Genomic DNA, 15,026 nt, shown 5'->3' with positions numbered 1-15,026 from the left:
TTGACCACTAAATGCTAACACCCCAATAAGTTGTTTAAGTCGGGGTCCACCTCCATCAATTCATGGTAGACTCCTCAGTTACATCTTTAGTGCTCAGTGTGTGTGTGTGTGTGTGTGTGTGTGTGTCAGTTCCCCTCAGTGACGCACCCTCAGACCCTGGAGAGAAGGTACCAGGGCATTCTGAGTGGCCTGATGGTGGATCTCATGAAGGTAAGATGCTGGTGAACGTCAACTTCAAAATGATCACTTTGTGATCATTTGTTCCTTCAAATTTGTGATTTTATTCAAACATTTTTTCAAGGTCCGCTTCTCAAGTCATTTTCAGCAAATAATAACATGACTGTATAATCAATATTAATAACTGTATAATCAATAACACAACTGTATAATCAATAACATGACTGTATAATCAATATTAATAACTGTATAATCAATAACAACTGTATAATCAATATTAATAACTGTATAATCATTAGCAACAACTGTTTAATCATTAACACAACAATAATCAACAACACAACTGTATTATCAATAACAACTGTATAATCAATATTAATAACTGTATAATCAATAACAGGACTGTATAATCAAAAACAACAACTGTATAATCAAAAACAACAACTGTATAATCAATAACAACAACTGTATAATCAAAAACAACAACTGAATAATCAAAAACAATAACTGTATAATCAATAACACAACTATAATCAACAACAGGATTGTATAATCAATAACACAATTATGATCAACAACAGGATTGTATAATCAATAACAACAACAACTATATAACCAATAACACGACTATAATCAATAAAAGGACTGTATAATCAATAACACGACTATAATCAATAACAGGACTGTATAATCAATAACAACAACTGTATAATCAATAATAACAACTGTATAATCAATAACACAACTATAATTAATAACAGGACTGTATAATCAATAACAGGACTATAATCAATAAAACATGTTTATTGTTGGGATGTAGTTGATCAGCTGTATTGTAATGATGATAATAATAATACAAATAATAATAATAGTTATCTTTATGATAATAATAACAATAATTATCTTTATGATAATAATAATTCCCTTTGTAATTGACTTGATTGAGCTCCATCTCAATAACATGCAGATTATTTATGAATATTGGTCATTTATTTGTGAATATTGATCATTTATGGAGATGTGAGCTTTTCTGACTTGTCAATGTTGATAATCATTTAAAGAAATGATACTGATAAAGTTCATGATTTGACCGTGAGCATTAATGCCTTTACATTTTTTTAAACAACGCAAACATTGACAAATCTATTGATTATGAGCAGAGCAGGAAAGATGAATTGGATCTGATTGGATGACTAATTTTTGATGATTATTGTCGCCCAATCACAATCATTCTAGGAAGGTTTGTCTCGGCAATGAAAGTCAACTCAACTCTTTATTTCATCAAATGTTTATTGTTTACTACATAACTCTCTCCTAGAACTCAGACTTGATGTTTCCTCCGTCAGAACATGTTTATTTCATCAAATGTTTATTGTTGACTAAGTCTCTCCTAGAACTCAGACTTGATGTTTCCTCCGTCAGAACCTGCTGCTCCTCAACCCCACCGAGCGCTTCCTGACGGATCAGAGCTTGAACCATCCTGCCTTCCAGCCTCTCAGGCAGCAGGAGAGAGAGAGGAGCTCCGTGTCCTCACCCAACCCCTCCCGCTCCTCCAAGAGGAAGACTCACCACCACGGGGAGAACACCGTGCCCACCAGGTCTGGCTTGGTCCACGCAGATATTCTCCTGACTTCTTTTCCTGTGTGTTTGCACTTGGAGGGTTTTGAGTTCTGGGGACAGGAAGTCTTTCTGGCATCTTGACTTCATGGTTACAAGCAGGGCCGCCAGAGACCACACACTGGCCACACCTGCGCGGCACTTCCTGCAGCTGAATTGGCCAAAGATGAGGAAGTGTGTCCAGCTATTCTGATGCTTGAAGCTACGCTAGCTTTGACTCGGTCGGTTGGTCAGTCAGTCAATCAGCCAGTTAGTCAGCAGTTCGTCAATCGGTCAATCAGTCAGTTTGTCAATCAGTCAGTTAGTCTGCAGTTTGTCAGTCAGTCAGTCGGTCACTCAGCAGTAAGTCGGTCAGAAATCAGTTAGTCAGCAGTCGGTCAGTCCATCAGTGGCTAACTCAGCAGTCAGTCAGTCGAACACGTAGTCATCAGTTGGTCAGTTAGTCGTTCAATCGGTCGTTTAGTCAGTCAGTCAGTCAGCAGTCGGTTGGTCAGTCAGTCAGTCAGTCAGCCAGTTAGTCAGCAGTTTGTCAATTGGACAATCAGTCAGTCGGTCATTAAGTCACTCAGCAGTAAGTCAGTCAGCAATCAGTTAGTCAGCAGTAGGTCAGTCTGTCGGTGGCTAACTCAGCAGTCAGTTAGTCAAACTCTTATCAACAGTTTGTCAGTTGGTCAGTTAGTCGGTCAATCGGTCAGTCAGTCAGTTGGTTAGTCAGCACTCGTTTGGTTGGTCAGTCAGTAGTCAGTTGGTTGGTCAGTTGGACAGTTAGTCAGCAGTTTGTCGGTTGGTCAGTCAGCCAGTTAGTCATCGGTTTCTCTGTTTGTCAGTGGGTCAGTTAGTCACTCAGCAGTAAGTCAGCAGTTGGTCGGTCAATCATTCAGCAGCCAGTCAGTCAGCAGTCGGTCAGTCGGCAGTCGGTTAGTCAGTCGGTTGCTCACTCAGCAGTCAGTCCATTGTTGGTCAGTCAGTCGACTAGTTACTCATTGGGTCTGTCGGTCACTCAGCAGTCAGTAAATTGTTGGTCAGTCAGTCGGCCAGTTAGGCAGCAGTTGGTCGGTTGGTCAGTCAGTCAGCTGGTTGGTCAGTTAGCCAGTAAGTCAGCAGTTTTTCTGTTGGTCAGTAAGTCAGTAGTTGGTCGGTCAGTCATTCAGCAGTCAGTCAGTTAGCAGTCGGTCATTCGGTCACTCAGCAGTAAATCAGCAGTCGGTCGGTCAGTCATTCAGCAGTAAGTCAGTCAGCAGTTGGTCAGTCAGTGGGTCCGTCAGACACTCAGCAGTAAATCAGCAGTTGGTCGGTCAGTCATTCAGCAGCCAGTCAGTTGGTCAGTCAGTCAGCAGTTTGTTGGTTGGTCAGTCAGTCGGCAATCAGTTGGTTGGTCAGTCAGCCAGTAAGTCAGTAGTTTTTCTGTTGGTCAGTCGGTCAGTTAGTCAGCAGTTGGTCAGTCGGTCACTCAGCAGTCGGTCCGTCAGTCATTCAGCAGTATGTCAGTCAGCAGTTGGTCAGTCAGTGGGTCCGTCGGTCACTCAGCAGTCGGTCCGTCAGTCATTCAGCAGTATGTCAGTCAGCAGTTGGTCGGTCAGTCGTTCAGCAGCCAGTCAGTCGGCAGTCGGTCAGTCAGTCGGTTGGTCACTCAGCAGTCAGTCCATTGTTGGTCAGTCAGTCGGCCAGTTAGTCAGCAATGTGTTGGTTGGTCAGTCTGTCAGTCGGTTGCTCGGTCAGAAATCAGTCCTTGGGCGGGTCTCACCGGACCCAGGCTGGTGAGGGCGGTGCTCTGCCAGGACTTGGGCCTGGAGGATCTGAGATCATAAAGCAGTTTAATTGAATCGCCACCTGTGAAAGAGCTGGACGTACGTACGTAGACTCAAAGTCAGCATGAGTCACGGTGGCTAAAAAGTTTACAAAAGTGACTTTAGTGACTGAGCAGATGTCAAATATGAACAGTTTATTTCTGCTCTCACATTTTAGTCTGACGAGTTGTTGTAGTTGAAATACCACCTGTGCTGCCCAACTGCTGATGTAGTATTGGGGGCCTGGTAGCCTCATTTGTTGTTTCTGGGGTCTCTTGGCTACTTCCTGTCCCTTCCAGGACTTCCAAATGTTGCTCCTGTGGTGCTGAAGCCTGCACCTCTAAATATAAATGATGACGTGCATTCAAGTTAAACTTTTACTAAATGTTTCTGTTTGACATTCTGCTGATAAAATGTTATTTGTGTCTCAATATTGGCCTTTTTTTTCAAGTTACTTGAAATTATACAAACAGGTAATTAACTCTGATTAATCCTGATTCCTCCAAATTCAAAATGGATATTAATCTATTTTTTAAAACATTTTAAAGTGCTCATTATGACACAATTGCCGTCATATTTATTATGATTTTTATACAAATTGATGGATAACTAGTTTGAAAATCATAAAGCCAGTGTGAGAAGTAAATACAGTATTTTCTTTTCAACTGGAATATACAGTATGTGGAAATCATGTTTGTTGCATGATCAAATCATGTTTCAGTCAAAATACATGCAGTTGCCTGCAGGCTTTTATGCATTTTATGCCAAAAGAAAAATGAAGAAAACAAGTATGTGCAGGTTTTCAAAACGATGTGGCGGACCAGATCTGGCCCCTGGGTCTTGACCTTGACACCTGTGCTCCAAAACAATGTCATCGCCACATGTCCAATAATAATGTCATAATAACCCCGCTGTGTCCTTGTCATTGTGTTGTGCTGCTCCCCAGTGGCCAAACAGGAAAATGCAACATTAGTGTACTGATGTGTGTGTGTGTCCAAGCAGGAGTCACAACAAGTCGTCCAGCCAGCGTCGCTCCAGCAGCAAAGAATGTTCCAGCCTCCCTCGACACGGAGACCTCCATCACTTAGGCAACGAGAGTTTTGTCAATGGCAACAAAGCCCCGTCCAGTCTGAGTCCCATTCTCTACCCCAAGACCCAGTACCTGTCCCAGACCCTCAACCGCTCCAGCAAAGACCTGAGCAACAACAACAACCTGCTCAGCCCCAAGGAGGTCGCCAACAAGACGGAGTTCGACTTCAGTCCGGGACCTTCGGCCAAGTTGACGGAACAAGGCCATGGAGCAAAGTACAAGACCCCCGCCTCTTCTCGTGCTCAACAACATCAACAACAACATCAACAACAACAACAACAACAACAAGGTGGGCGGCACACCTCCAACACCCTGCAGTCAGCTGGAGAGAAACAACATGGCCGACACACCCACAACATGGCCGACTCCGCCCACGGATCCATGTCGTCCTCGTCCAAAAGCTCCGCCTCCTATCTGAGCTTGTCCAAGAGCCACGGCGCTCTGAGCGATACCAAGTCTGTGGGCAACCTCAGCGATGGCCGCCCGCACCACGACGACGCCAACCCCAACGCCAACGCCGCAGTGGCACCGAGCGCTCGCTTTTTCCCCGCCAGCTGCCTCGACCTCAACGCCCCCTCGGGAGTGCCGGGGCTTCCTGGCAGCCCCTCCGCACGCCACGCCGAGCGCTCGGGACATAGCCCCGCCTCCCGAGCCGCCGGAAACGTCCGCCTGGAGAGCAGCACGCTGGACTCCTCCTCCAGACACAAATCCAGACATAAATCTTTGGCTCCAGGTGGGCAACTTTCCCTTTTCATCACTTAGGACTGTTAACCATTTTGTAACGGCCAGCGGCTCATTCCAAAAATAATTTTACTAAAAAAACTTAAGTGTAATCTAATATACTTTTGATTTAAAAAAAATAAATAAATAAAATAAAACTAAAAAATTCATTCTCAATATACTTAAAAAAAACTAAACTTAAATCCATTCTGAAAATACTTTCACTAAAAAAACTTAAGTTTGTTCTAAAAAATAGTTTTAATAAAAAATTAAGTTCATTCTTAAAATGATTTTACTAAAAATACTTAAGTTCATTCTAAAAATAAGTTTTCTAAAAAAACAAGTTCATTTTAAAAATCCTATTACTAAAAAAACATGAGTTATATCTAAAAATACTTTCACAAAAAAACATAAGTTAATTTAAAAAATACTTTCACTAAGAAAACTTAAAAAGCTCATTTAAAAATATTATTACTAAAAAAACATAAGTTTGTTCTAAAAATTATTTTACTAAAAAAAGTTCATTATAAAAATACTTTTACTAAAAAAAAGTTCATTCTAAAAATACTTTTACTCAATCAATCAATCAATCTACTAACAAACATAAGACGTTAATTTTAAAAATACTATTAGTAATAAAACTTAAGAAGCTCATTTTAAAAATATTATTACTAAAAAAATAAAAGTTAATTCTAACAATACTATTAATAAAAAAACGTATTCTAAAAATACTTCTACTAAAAAAAAAATAAATGTAATTCTAAAAATACTTTTACTAAGAAAAAACATAAGTTCATTCTAGCAATATTGTTACTAAAACAATATAACTTTATTGTAAAAGTACTATTACTAAAAAAAACGTAAGTTCATTCTAAAAAAAATACTTTAACTAAAAAAAAACTTAAGTTAATTCTAAAAATTACTTTCACCAACACAACTTAAGTTAATTCTAAAAATACTATTACTAAAAAAAAACTTAACTTAATTATAAAATACTATTAATAAAAAAACGTAAGTTTATTAAAAAATACTTCTTCTAAAAAAAATAAATGTCATTCTAAAAATACATTTTTACAATACTATTACTAAAAAAAACATAACTATTCTAAAAATACTATTACTAAAAAACTTAAGTTCATTCTAAAAATACTTTTACTAAAAAAAAACTTAAGTTAATTCCAAAAAATATTTTAACAACACAACTTAAGTTCCTTCTAAAAATACTATTACTAAAAAAAACGTAAGTTCTTTCTACAAAAGAACTTCAGTTTCTTCTAAAAAATGCTATTACTAAAAAAACTTTGTTTCATTCTAAAAATACTATTACTAACGAACATAAGTTCATTTTAAAAATACTATTGCTAAAAAACTGAAACTAAAAAGATCATTCTAAAAACACTTAAGAAATGGAATAAAAGCGGAAACAAGTCAAATCTAAGAAGAAAGCAAACACAAATATTCCACTTTTAAATATCTTTGGGGGATTTATTTTCCTATGGTGTGTGTTTTAATATATATATGTATGTATATATATGTGTGTATATATATATATATATATATATATATATATGTATATGTATGTGTGTGTGTGTGTGTGTATATATATATATATATATATATATATATATATATATACACATATATATATATACACATATATATATGTATATATGTGTGTGTATGTTATTTCAGTTGGAGCTACAAGTCAATTGGCATTTAGCTCAGTAGTTGAGAAGTCCCTGAGAGGTGTTATGATGCTGGTTGTGACCCACAGACGAGTCCAAGGCTGCAGAGCTGCTGGACCCAGGACCAGGACCAGGAGGTGGTGTGGGGGTGTCGTCCACTCGCACCCTTCCTTCCCCACATGAGTCCTACCACTATGGCCTGGGCTACACCTCACCCTTCTCCTCCCAGCAGCGCCCGCAGCGCCACTCCATGTACGTGAGGAGAGAGCGCCACCGGCCGCACGGCGTAGAATCCAATATGGCGGGCTTGCCTCCCCCGGGGCAGGTGGTCCCGACACGAGCCAGTAGTCTGCAGCTTCTCTCCCCACAGCTGCAGCACCGCACCGCCCACTCGGGGAGCTCCTCTCGCGAGGACTGCAGCGACACCAGGGTGAGTCACGCCACGCCGCCGTCTTCGGCCAGTGGAGCTCTCACCGCCGCCATTTTGGCCCGGTGGCGCCCTCACCACCGCCATCTTGGCCCGGAGGCGTTCTCACCGCTGCGTGTCGGTCTCCTCCGCAGGGCGAGCCGTCCCCTAAAGACCTGAACCACCCGTGTGCCGCTATCTTGGACTCCACCGCTGCCTTCCACGGCCAGAGGTCCAAACACGAGGTTTGATTTCCAAATGTCTCTTTTTGCAACATCTTTTACACACTACACTCTTTTTATTCATTCATTCATACTACTCATTATTAGTATTAATACTTGTAGACAGTAGACACTAGATTATGAAGGGCCGTTAGGGACATGATTCAGAATGACACACTACTGAAACACACTTATACACAATACTGAAATGCTCTCACATGAACAACTGAAATGTTTTTCTCTCACACACACTACTGAAACACACTCACACACAATACTGAACGCACGTTAACAATAAACATTCATGTTCTAACACCCGCTTGCACGTTGACAATAAACATTCATGTTCTAACACCCGCTTGCACGTTAACAATAAAGATTCATGTTCCAACACCCGCCCGCACGTTAACAATAAACATTCATGTTCCAACACCCGCCCGCACGTTAACAATAATCATTCATCTTCCAACACCCGCCCGCACGTTAACTATAAACATTCATGTTCCAACACCCGCCCGCACATTAACAATAAACATTCATGTTCCAACACCCGCCCGCACGTTAACAATAATCATTCATCTTCCAACACCCGCCCGCACGTTAACTATAAACATTCATGTTCCAACACCTGCCCGCACATTAACAATAACATTCATGTTCCAACACCCGCTTGCACGTTAACAATAAACATTCATGTTCCAACACCCGCCCGCACATTAACAATAAACATTCATGTCCAAACACCCGCCCGCACGTTAACAATAAACATTCATGTTCCAACACCCGCCCGCACATTAACAATAAACATTCATGTTCCAACACCCGCCCGCTCTTTAACAATAAACATTCATGTTCTAACACCCGCCTGCACGTTAACAATAACCATTCATGTCCAAACACCCGCCCGCACGTTAACAATAAACATTCATGTTCCAACACCCGCCCGCTCTTTAACAATAAACATTCATGTTCTAACACCCGCCCGCACGTTAACAATAACCATTCATGTCCAAACACCCGCCCGCACGTTAACAATAAACATTCATGTTCCAACACCCGCCCGCACGTTAACAATAAACATTCATGTTCCAACACCCGCTTGCACGTTAACAATAAACATTCATGTCCAAACACCCGCCCGCACGTTAACAATAAACATTCATGTTCCAACACCCGCTTGCACGTTAACAATAACCATTCATGTCCAAACACCCGCCCGCACGTTAACAATAAACATTCATGTTCCAACACCCGCCCGCACGTTAACAATAAACATTCATGTTCCCACACCCGCTTGCACGTTAACAATAAACATTCATGTTCCAACACCCGCCCGCACGTTAACAATAAACATTCATGTTCCCACACCCGCTTGCACGTTAACAATAATCATTCATGTTCCAACACCCGCCCGCACGTTAACTATAAACATTCATGTTCCAACACCCGCTCGCACGTTAACAATAAACATTCATGTCCCAACACCCGTCGGCACGTTAACAATAAACATTCATGTCCCAACACCCGCCCGCACGTTAACAATAAACATTCATGTCCCAACACCCGCCCGCACATTAACAATAAAAATTAATGTTCCAACACCCGCACGTTAACAATAAACATTCATGTTCCAACACCCGCCTGCACGTTAAGAATAAACATTCATGTTTCAACACCCGCCCACACGTTAACTATAAACATTCATGTTCCAACACCCGCCCGCACGTTAACAATAAACATTCATGTCCCAACACCCGTCGGCACGTTAACAATAAACATTCATGTCCCAACACCCGCCCGCACGTTAACAATACACATTCATGTCCCAACACCCGCCCGCACATTAACAATAAACATTCATGTTCCAACACCCGCCCGCACGTTAACAATAAACATTCATGTCCCAACACCCGCTCGCACGGTAACAATAAACATTCATGTTCCAACACCCGCCCGCACGTTAACATTTGTCAACTGTTTTGTTGCTGATTAAGACATTATCCTCATCACACCTCAACATCTCTAGCATGTGAATGCTGCCTCTTTGCTAGGTGTCTTTTGCCCTGGATAAATCTGTTTTCAATAATTGTATGGCTGTCAATTGATTATTATTTTTAATCAGAATGTTCACATTTTTAATTTGGAATAATCAATCAATCAATGTTTATTTATATAGCCCTAAATCACTAGTGTCTCAAAGGGCTGCACAAACCACAACGACATCCTCGGTAGAGCCCACATAAGGGCAAGGAAAACTCACACCCAGTGGGACGTCGGTGATAATGATGACTATGAGAAACCCTGGTCTAAAAAGGAGGTCTATTTAAAGGCTAGAGTATACAAATGCCTTCTTTAATTGTTTGGTTGTCAAATGTTAAAGTTGTATTATTAAATAGAGGTCGGTGTCTAGCAGTACCGATAATCAGCATTTCCGTTTTTTGGTCGTGAGTTGCAAAAAGTTAGTGGACATCCATTGTTTAATTTCATTAAGACACGCCTCCAGCTGACTACAATCCGGCGTGTTGGTCAGCTTTAGGGGCATGTAGAGTTGGGTGTCATCGCATAACAGTGAAAGCTAACACCATATTTGCGTATGATGTCACCTAGCGGCAGCATGTAGATGCTGAAGAGTGCAGGGCCAAGGACAGAACCCTGGGGAACTCCACACGTTACCTTAACATAGTCCGAGGTCACATTGTTATGGGAGACGCACTGCATCCTGTCAGTAAGATAAGAGTTAAACCAAGACAGGGCTCAGTCTGACATACCAATTCGTGTTTTGATACGTTCTAATAAAATATTATGATCAACGGTATCGAAAGCAGCGCTAAGATCGAGGAGCAGCGACGTAGATGACGCATCAGAATCCATCGTTAGCAATAGATCATTAGTCATTTTTGCGAGGGCTGTCTCCGTAGAGTGATTTGCCCTGAAACCGGATTGAAATGTTTCACATAGATTGTTAGACGCTAAATGTTTATTTAGCTGCTCCGCAATAATTTTTTCAAGGATTTTGGAAATAAAGGGAAGGTGAGACACCGGTCGGTAGTTTACCATGAGGTCAGGATCAAGGTTAGGTCTTTTAAGGAAAGGATGAATAACTGCTTTTTTGAATGCTAGGGGAACAGTGCCAGAGGGTAAGTTTATAATATTTAGCACCGATGGACCTAATAATACAAACCGCTCCTTGATCAGTTTCCCAGGAAGAGGGTCAAGTAAACATGTTGTTTGTTTTATTCCATTTACACGTTGTAACAATTCTTCTAATGTTATTTCATCAAAACGAGAGAAACTATTTTGGAGGGCAGTATCCGCCGTATACACAGTCGTATCTGTGTTAATAGAACCCACTTGTAGCTGGGACGCATTGTCTTTAATCTCCTTTCTAATGACTTCATTTTTCTTATTTAAAAATTGCATAAAGTCATCTGCTGAGTGGGTGGAGCTACTGGAAGGAGGCCCTTGTTGGGTTAGCGATGCTACTGTCCTAAACTAAAATTTAGGGATTGTTTTTATTAAGGTGGATGAGATTTGAGTAATATTTAGCTTTAGCTAAGGTAAGCGTGCGTTTATAAGTTATTAAACCATCACTCCATGCTTGATGGTGAACCTCAAGTTTAGTCGCGCGCCATTTGCATTCCAGCTTTCTACATAATAATTTCTGAGCTCTAGTTTCTACAGTAAACCATGGGGTTTGGAGCCTTTTTTAACTTCAGCGGTGCTATACTATCAATGGTTTCGCGCAGGGCGTTGTTAAAGTTGTTATTGAGGTTATCAATAGAGCCCACATACTTTGGGAAAGGTGCCATTACCGAGGGCAGTAGGTCAGCAAGTGTCGTCGTTGTGGCTGTATTAATGTTGCGGCTGCTATAACAGTTATTATTATTATTAGTTTGACGAACATGCGTCTGAACCTCAAATTTTATAAGGTAATGATCGGACAATACTTTAGTACATGGGAGTATCTTAACTTTGGAAACGGTGATACCTCTGACAAGCACTAGGTCTATCGTATTACAGTTGCGATGCATGGGTTCATTTATTATTTGTGTAAGACCACAGCTATCAATTATAGTCTGGAGCGCTACACACCGTGGGTCCGATGGGGTATTCATATGGATATTAAAGTCCCCCATTATGATTATATTATCGGTGTGCGTCACTAGATCAGCAACATACTCTGAGAATTCATTGATAAAGTCCGAATAGGGCCCTGGGGGGCGGTAGATAACAGCCAGGTATAGAGGCAGCGATGTGGCAGACTTCATAGAAAGCACCTCGAACGATTTATATTTATTATTTATGTTAGGACTAAGGTTAAAGTTTTCGTTGTATATTAGTGCGACCCCCCCACCCCTTTTAAGAGGACGGGCAATATGCGCATTCATATAGTTAGGAGGAGATGCCTCATTTAGCGCAAAAAGGTTGTCTGGTTTAAATTAGGTTTCGCTGAGACCGATGACGTTAAGATTGTTGTCTCTAATGACCTCATTAACTAATAACGTTTTGGGAGACAATGATTTTATGTTTAAAAAGCTTATATTATAGGTAGTGGGCTGTTTTAAGGAGTTTTTGATTAAATTATCCGTAGTAGCAATATTAATAATGTTGCGTTTATTATGCGTCGTAATTACGACCATATCTAGGAATTGATATGACAGGAATTTTCTGATTGTTTGCTTGGTGCGGCGATAAACTGAACGCATCATAGTTTGCCACCTCAGTAGAACGCATGTCTAACTCTGACACTGTCATAGCAGAAAAAACGTGTTCTAATTTAACTGACTCCTTACCCAGACCAGTAGGCTCGCATCTTCCATTTAAATCCAGCTTCATAATGGAAGGAAGCGGTGTTCTGTGGGGATTAGCCTTTTGCTTTGTTGTTAGCCCCGCTGGGCATCCGCGTTTCTACTTTCGATCACACCGCTTGCGTGTCTTCCGTCGCCGGTCCCCGCTGGTATTATACGCCGCTGCTTTACAGGCCGCTGGATGTAGCCGGCGAAGTATTCCCATGCTAGCCAGGTGGTCTAACAAACACGCATCTTTTAGTCCAAAACGGTCCGATCTATCCACATCCAGAATTGTCTGGCGGTCGTAAGTGATCCCGGAGTGACCACGCTGTAAGCCAGCCATGACATTTGCAGAATTGTCCGGTATTTTTGCCAAATGTTCCATTTCTACCAGGAGCTTCTGCAAGCTGCAGTCCGTCCTGGCGCCGCCATCACCTGTCACTAATCTTGATTAATGACAGGTGATTAATAATGACAGGTGATTCCTTGTATAATTGCAGTCTGCTTTAGAAAAGAGTCTCATATTTGTCCACAAATATAATTAATGTCAGAATGTCCCCCCGCCCCACCTGAGGATGTGTTATTCTAGAAGATCTTTCAAGTTGTGTTGTTGTGTGTCTTTGTGAACTTGTCAGGTGGCGATGTATCACGACCCTCACGGCGAGGAGGGCGTGTCCTCCAAGGAGAACCGGATGATTTTCACTGAGTCCATGCCAAGGAGAGTCGGCAGCTTTTACAGAGGTCACTTTATCATTCTTATTATCATCAACAATATTCGTCATGAAAGCAAATATTAGCGTCACAAATCTTAAGCAAACAACGCCAACACGATCGACCGATACTGTTTCTTCAGGGCCGATAGATACTGGTTATTAGTAGTCCAGGAGGCGGATATAAGTCCACAGTAAACCTCACACACACCTGACCAAATGGGTCTGAACACTGTGTGGGCGTGGTCTTTCTGCCGTCACTTCCTGTATGGGCGGGGTCTTTCTGGGGTCACTTCTTGTGTGAGCGGGGTCTTTCTCGTGTCACTTCCTGTGTGGTCGAGGTCTTTCTAGTGTCACTTCCTCTCCGAACTCACTTTGTAAACCATCACAAACTGATATCTGTTGTAATTAATGGTGATTATTTATGAGTTGACATTATAACTTGGTATGTGAAACATGCTAACTGATAGCCTGTTTAGTGTTAGCATGCTAACATTAAACAGTAAGTTTTTTGGGTTATTTTTGCAACCGTTTACCCTGTAACCATATAACGTGGTATGTAAAACATGCTAACTGTTAGCATGTTTAATGTTAGCATGCTTACATGAAACGGTAAGCTTTTTGGGTTATTTTTGCATCCATTTACCCTCCAACCATATAACCTGGTATGTGGTGCATGTTAACTGATAGCATGCTAACGTTAGCTACAGTCAGTTTGATAAGTTTTTGTGCTAAATTTGCTACTAATTACTCCCAAGCCATATCACTTGTTAACTGTTAGCATGCAAACGTTAGCATGCTAGCAAGCTAATAATAGCATGCTAAGTATTTTTTCGCTTATTTTTACTTTTTTCTGTAGTTCCGCAGCCATTCACCTTACAGCTGTGTCACTTGATATGTGACACATGCTAACTGTTAGCATGTCATTGTTAGCACACATGCTAAATGTTAGCATTGTAAAGTAAGCATGCTAACATTTTAGGCTAGCTCATGTTGTACAGTTACACCTAAAACGCTGGAATTCAGAAAAACTTTAAACCACGGCAGCTTCCAAAAGTCCAGAGCACAGATAGCAGGCCCATCATATTTTCTCCTGGAATTTTCTCAAATTAAAAACAGTAGGTAAGTTTACCTCATTCTTGTAAGAATCCTGCATGTGACAGAAGCATTGAAGAGTCAACATATGGCTGCAGTGTGCTCAAACAACCACCAGGTAGCATCTGTGAGCAGATAATATTGCATCATCTCTTTTGAGACAAAGACTAACCCAGGCCTTTATAGCGGAACTACTGGCATGTCCCTGCAGTTCTACCTCGTGACTTCCTGTCCCTCCTTGTCTGTCCCCAGTCCCGTCCCCAAGACCAGACAACTCCTCGTCTTTCCATGAGGGTGTCGGCCAGGGCCGAGGACCGGGGGCACCCGTTGTCCCCGGCAACCCCGTTTCCATGGCCAACCACTCCAAACGCCAGACTGCCTTTGATTGGTAAAACTTTTTGAAATCTGGAGGTCTTTTAAGTCAGCTCAACTTGAGCTTGAACAGTTGAACGTTGAACTCATGGACATTAGTAGCCAAGCCGGGCGCTCCAAAGTGAGGCCGCTGAGTTTTAGTAGGATAGTGTCCCGAACACTTTGACCAGAACATCACTAAAAATGTACGGAAATAGAGCAGCAACTCATAATAATGTACTGTGTTACTTCTAACACTAAGCTGACTCAACTTTTGTCTTGAAATACATTAAAAAGCAGTGAAGTTGTGTAAATGCTAAATAAAAAGAGAATACAACAAATCCTTTTCAACTTATATTCAATTGAATAGACTGCAA

The 15,026-nt window shown here is 41.3% G+C and overlaps 1 protein-coding gene across 7 annotated transcripts in view; it reads left to right on the top strand.

Moving 5' to 3' along the window:
* cdkl5 (cyclin dependent kinase like 5) overlaps positions 1-15,026 on the top strand; it is a 71,858-nt gene that overhangs the window by 43,355 nt on the left and 13,477 nt on the right. For all 7 annotated transcript variants that reach the window (XM_061887124.1, XM_061887126.1, XM_061887123.1 and 4 more), the window contains 7 exons: positions 130-210; positions 1,600-1,775; positions 4,584-5,404; positions 7,166-7,506; positions 7,638-7,727; positions 13,129-13,234; positions 14,551-14,686. In XM_061887124.1, the coding sequence (XP_061743108.1) occupies positions 130-210; positions 1,600-1,775; positions 4,584-5,404; positions 7,166-7,506; positions 7,638-7,727; positions 13,129-13,234; positions 14,551-14,686 (1,751 nt within the window). The remainder of the gene's footprint in view (positions 1-129; positions 211-1,599; positions 1,776-4,583; positions 5,405-7,165; positions 7,507-7,637; positions 7,728-13,128; positions 13,235-14,550; positions 14,687-15,026) is intronic.

Source organism: Nerophis ophidion, linkage group LG25 (assembly GCF_033978795.1).
Source record: "Nerophis ophidion isolate RoL-2023_Sa linkage group LG25, RoL_Noph_v1.0, whole genome shotgun sequence".
Classification (NCBI taxonomy): Eukaryota; Metazoa; Chordata; class Actinopteri; order Syngnathiformes; family Syngnathidae; genus Nerophis; species Nerophis ophidion.
The sequence above is the reverse complement of the archived record's forward strand: the minus strand, read 5'-3'. Positions and strand labels throughout refer to the sequence as shown.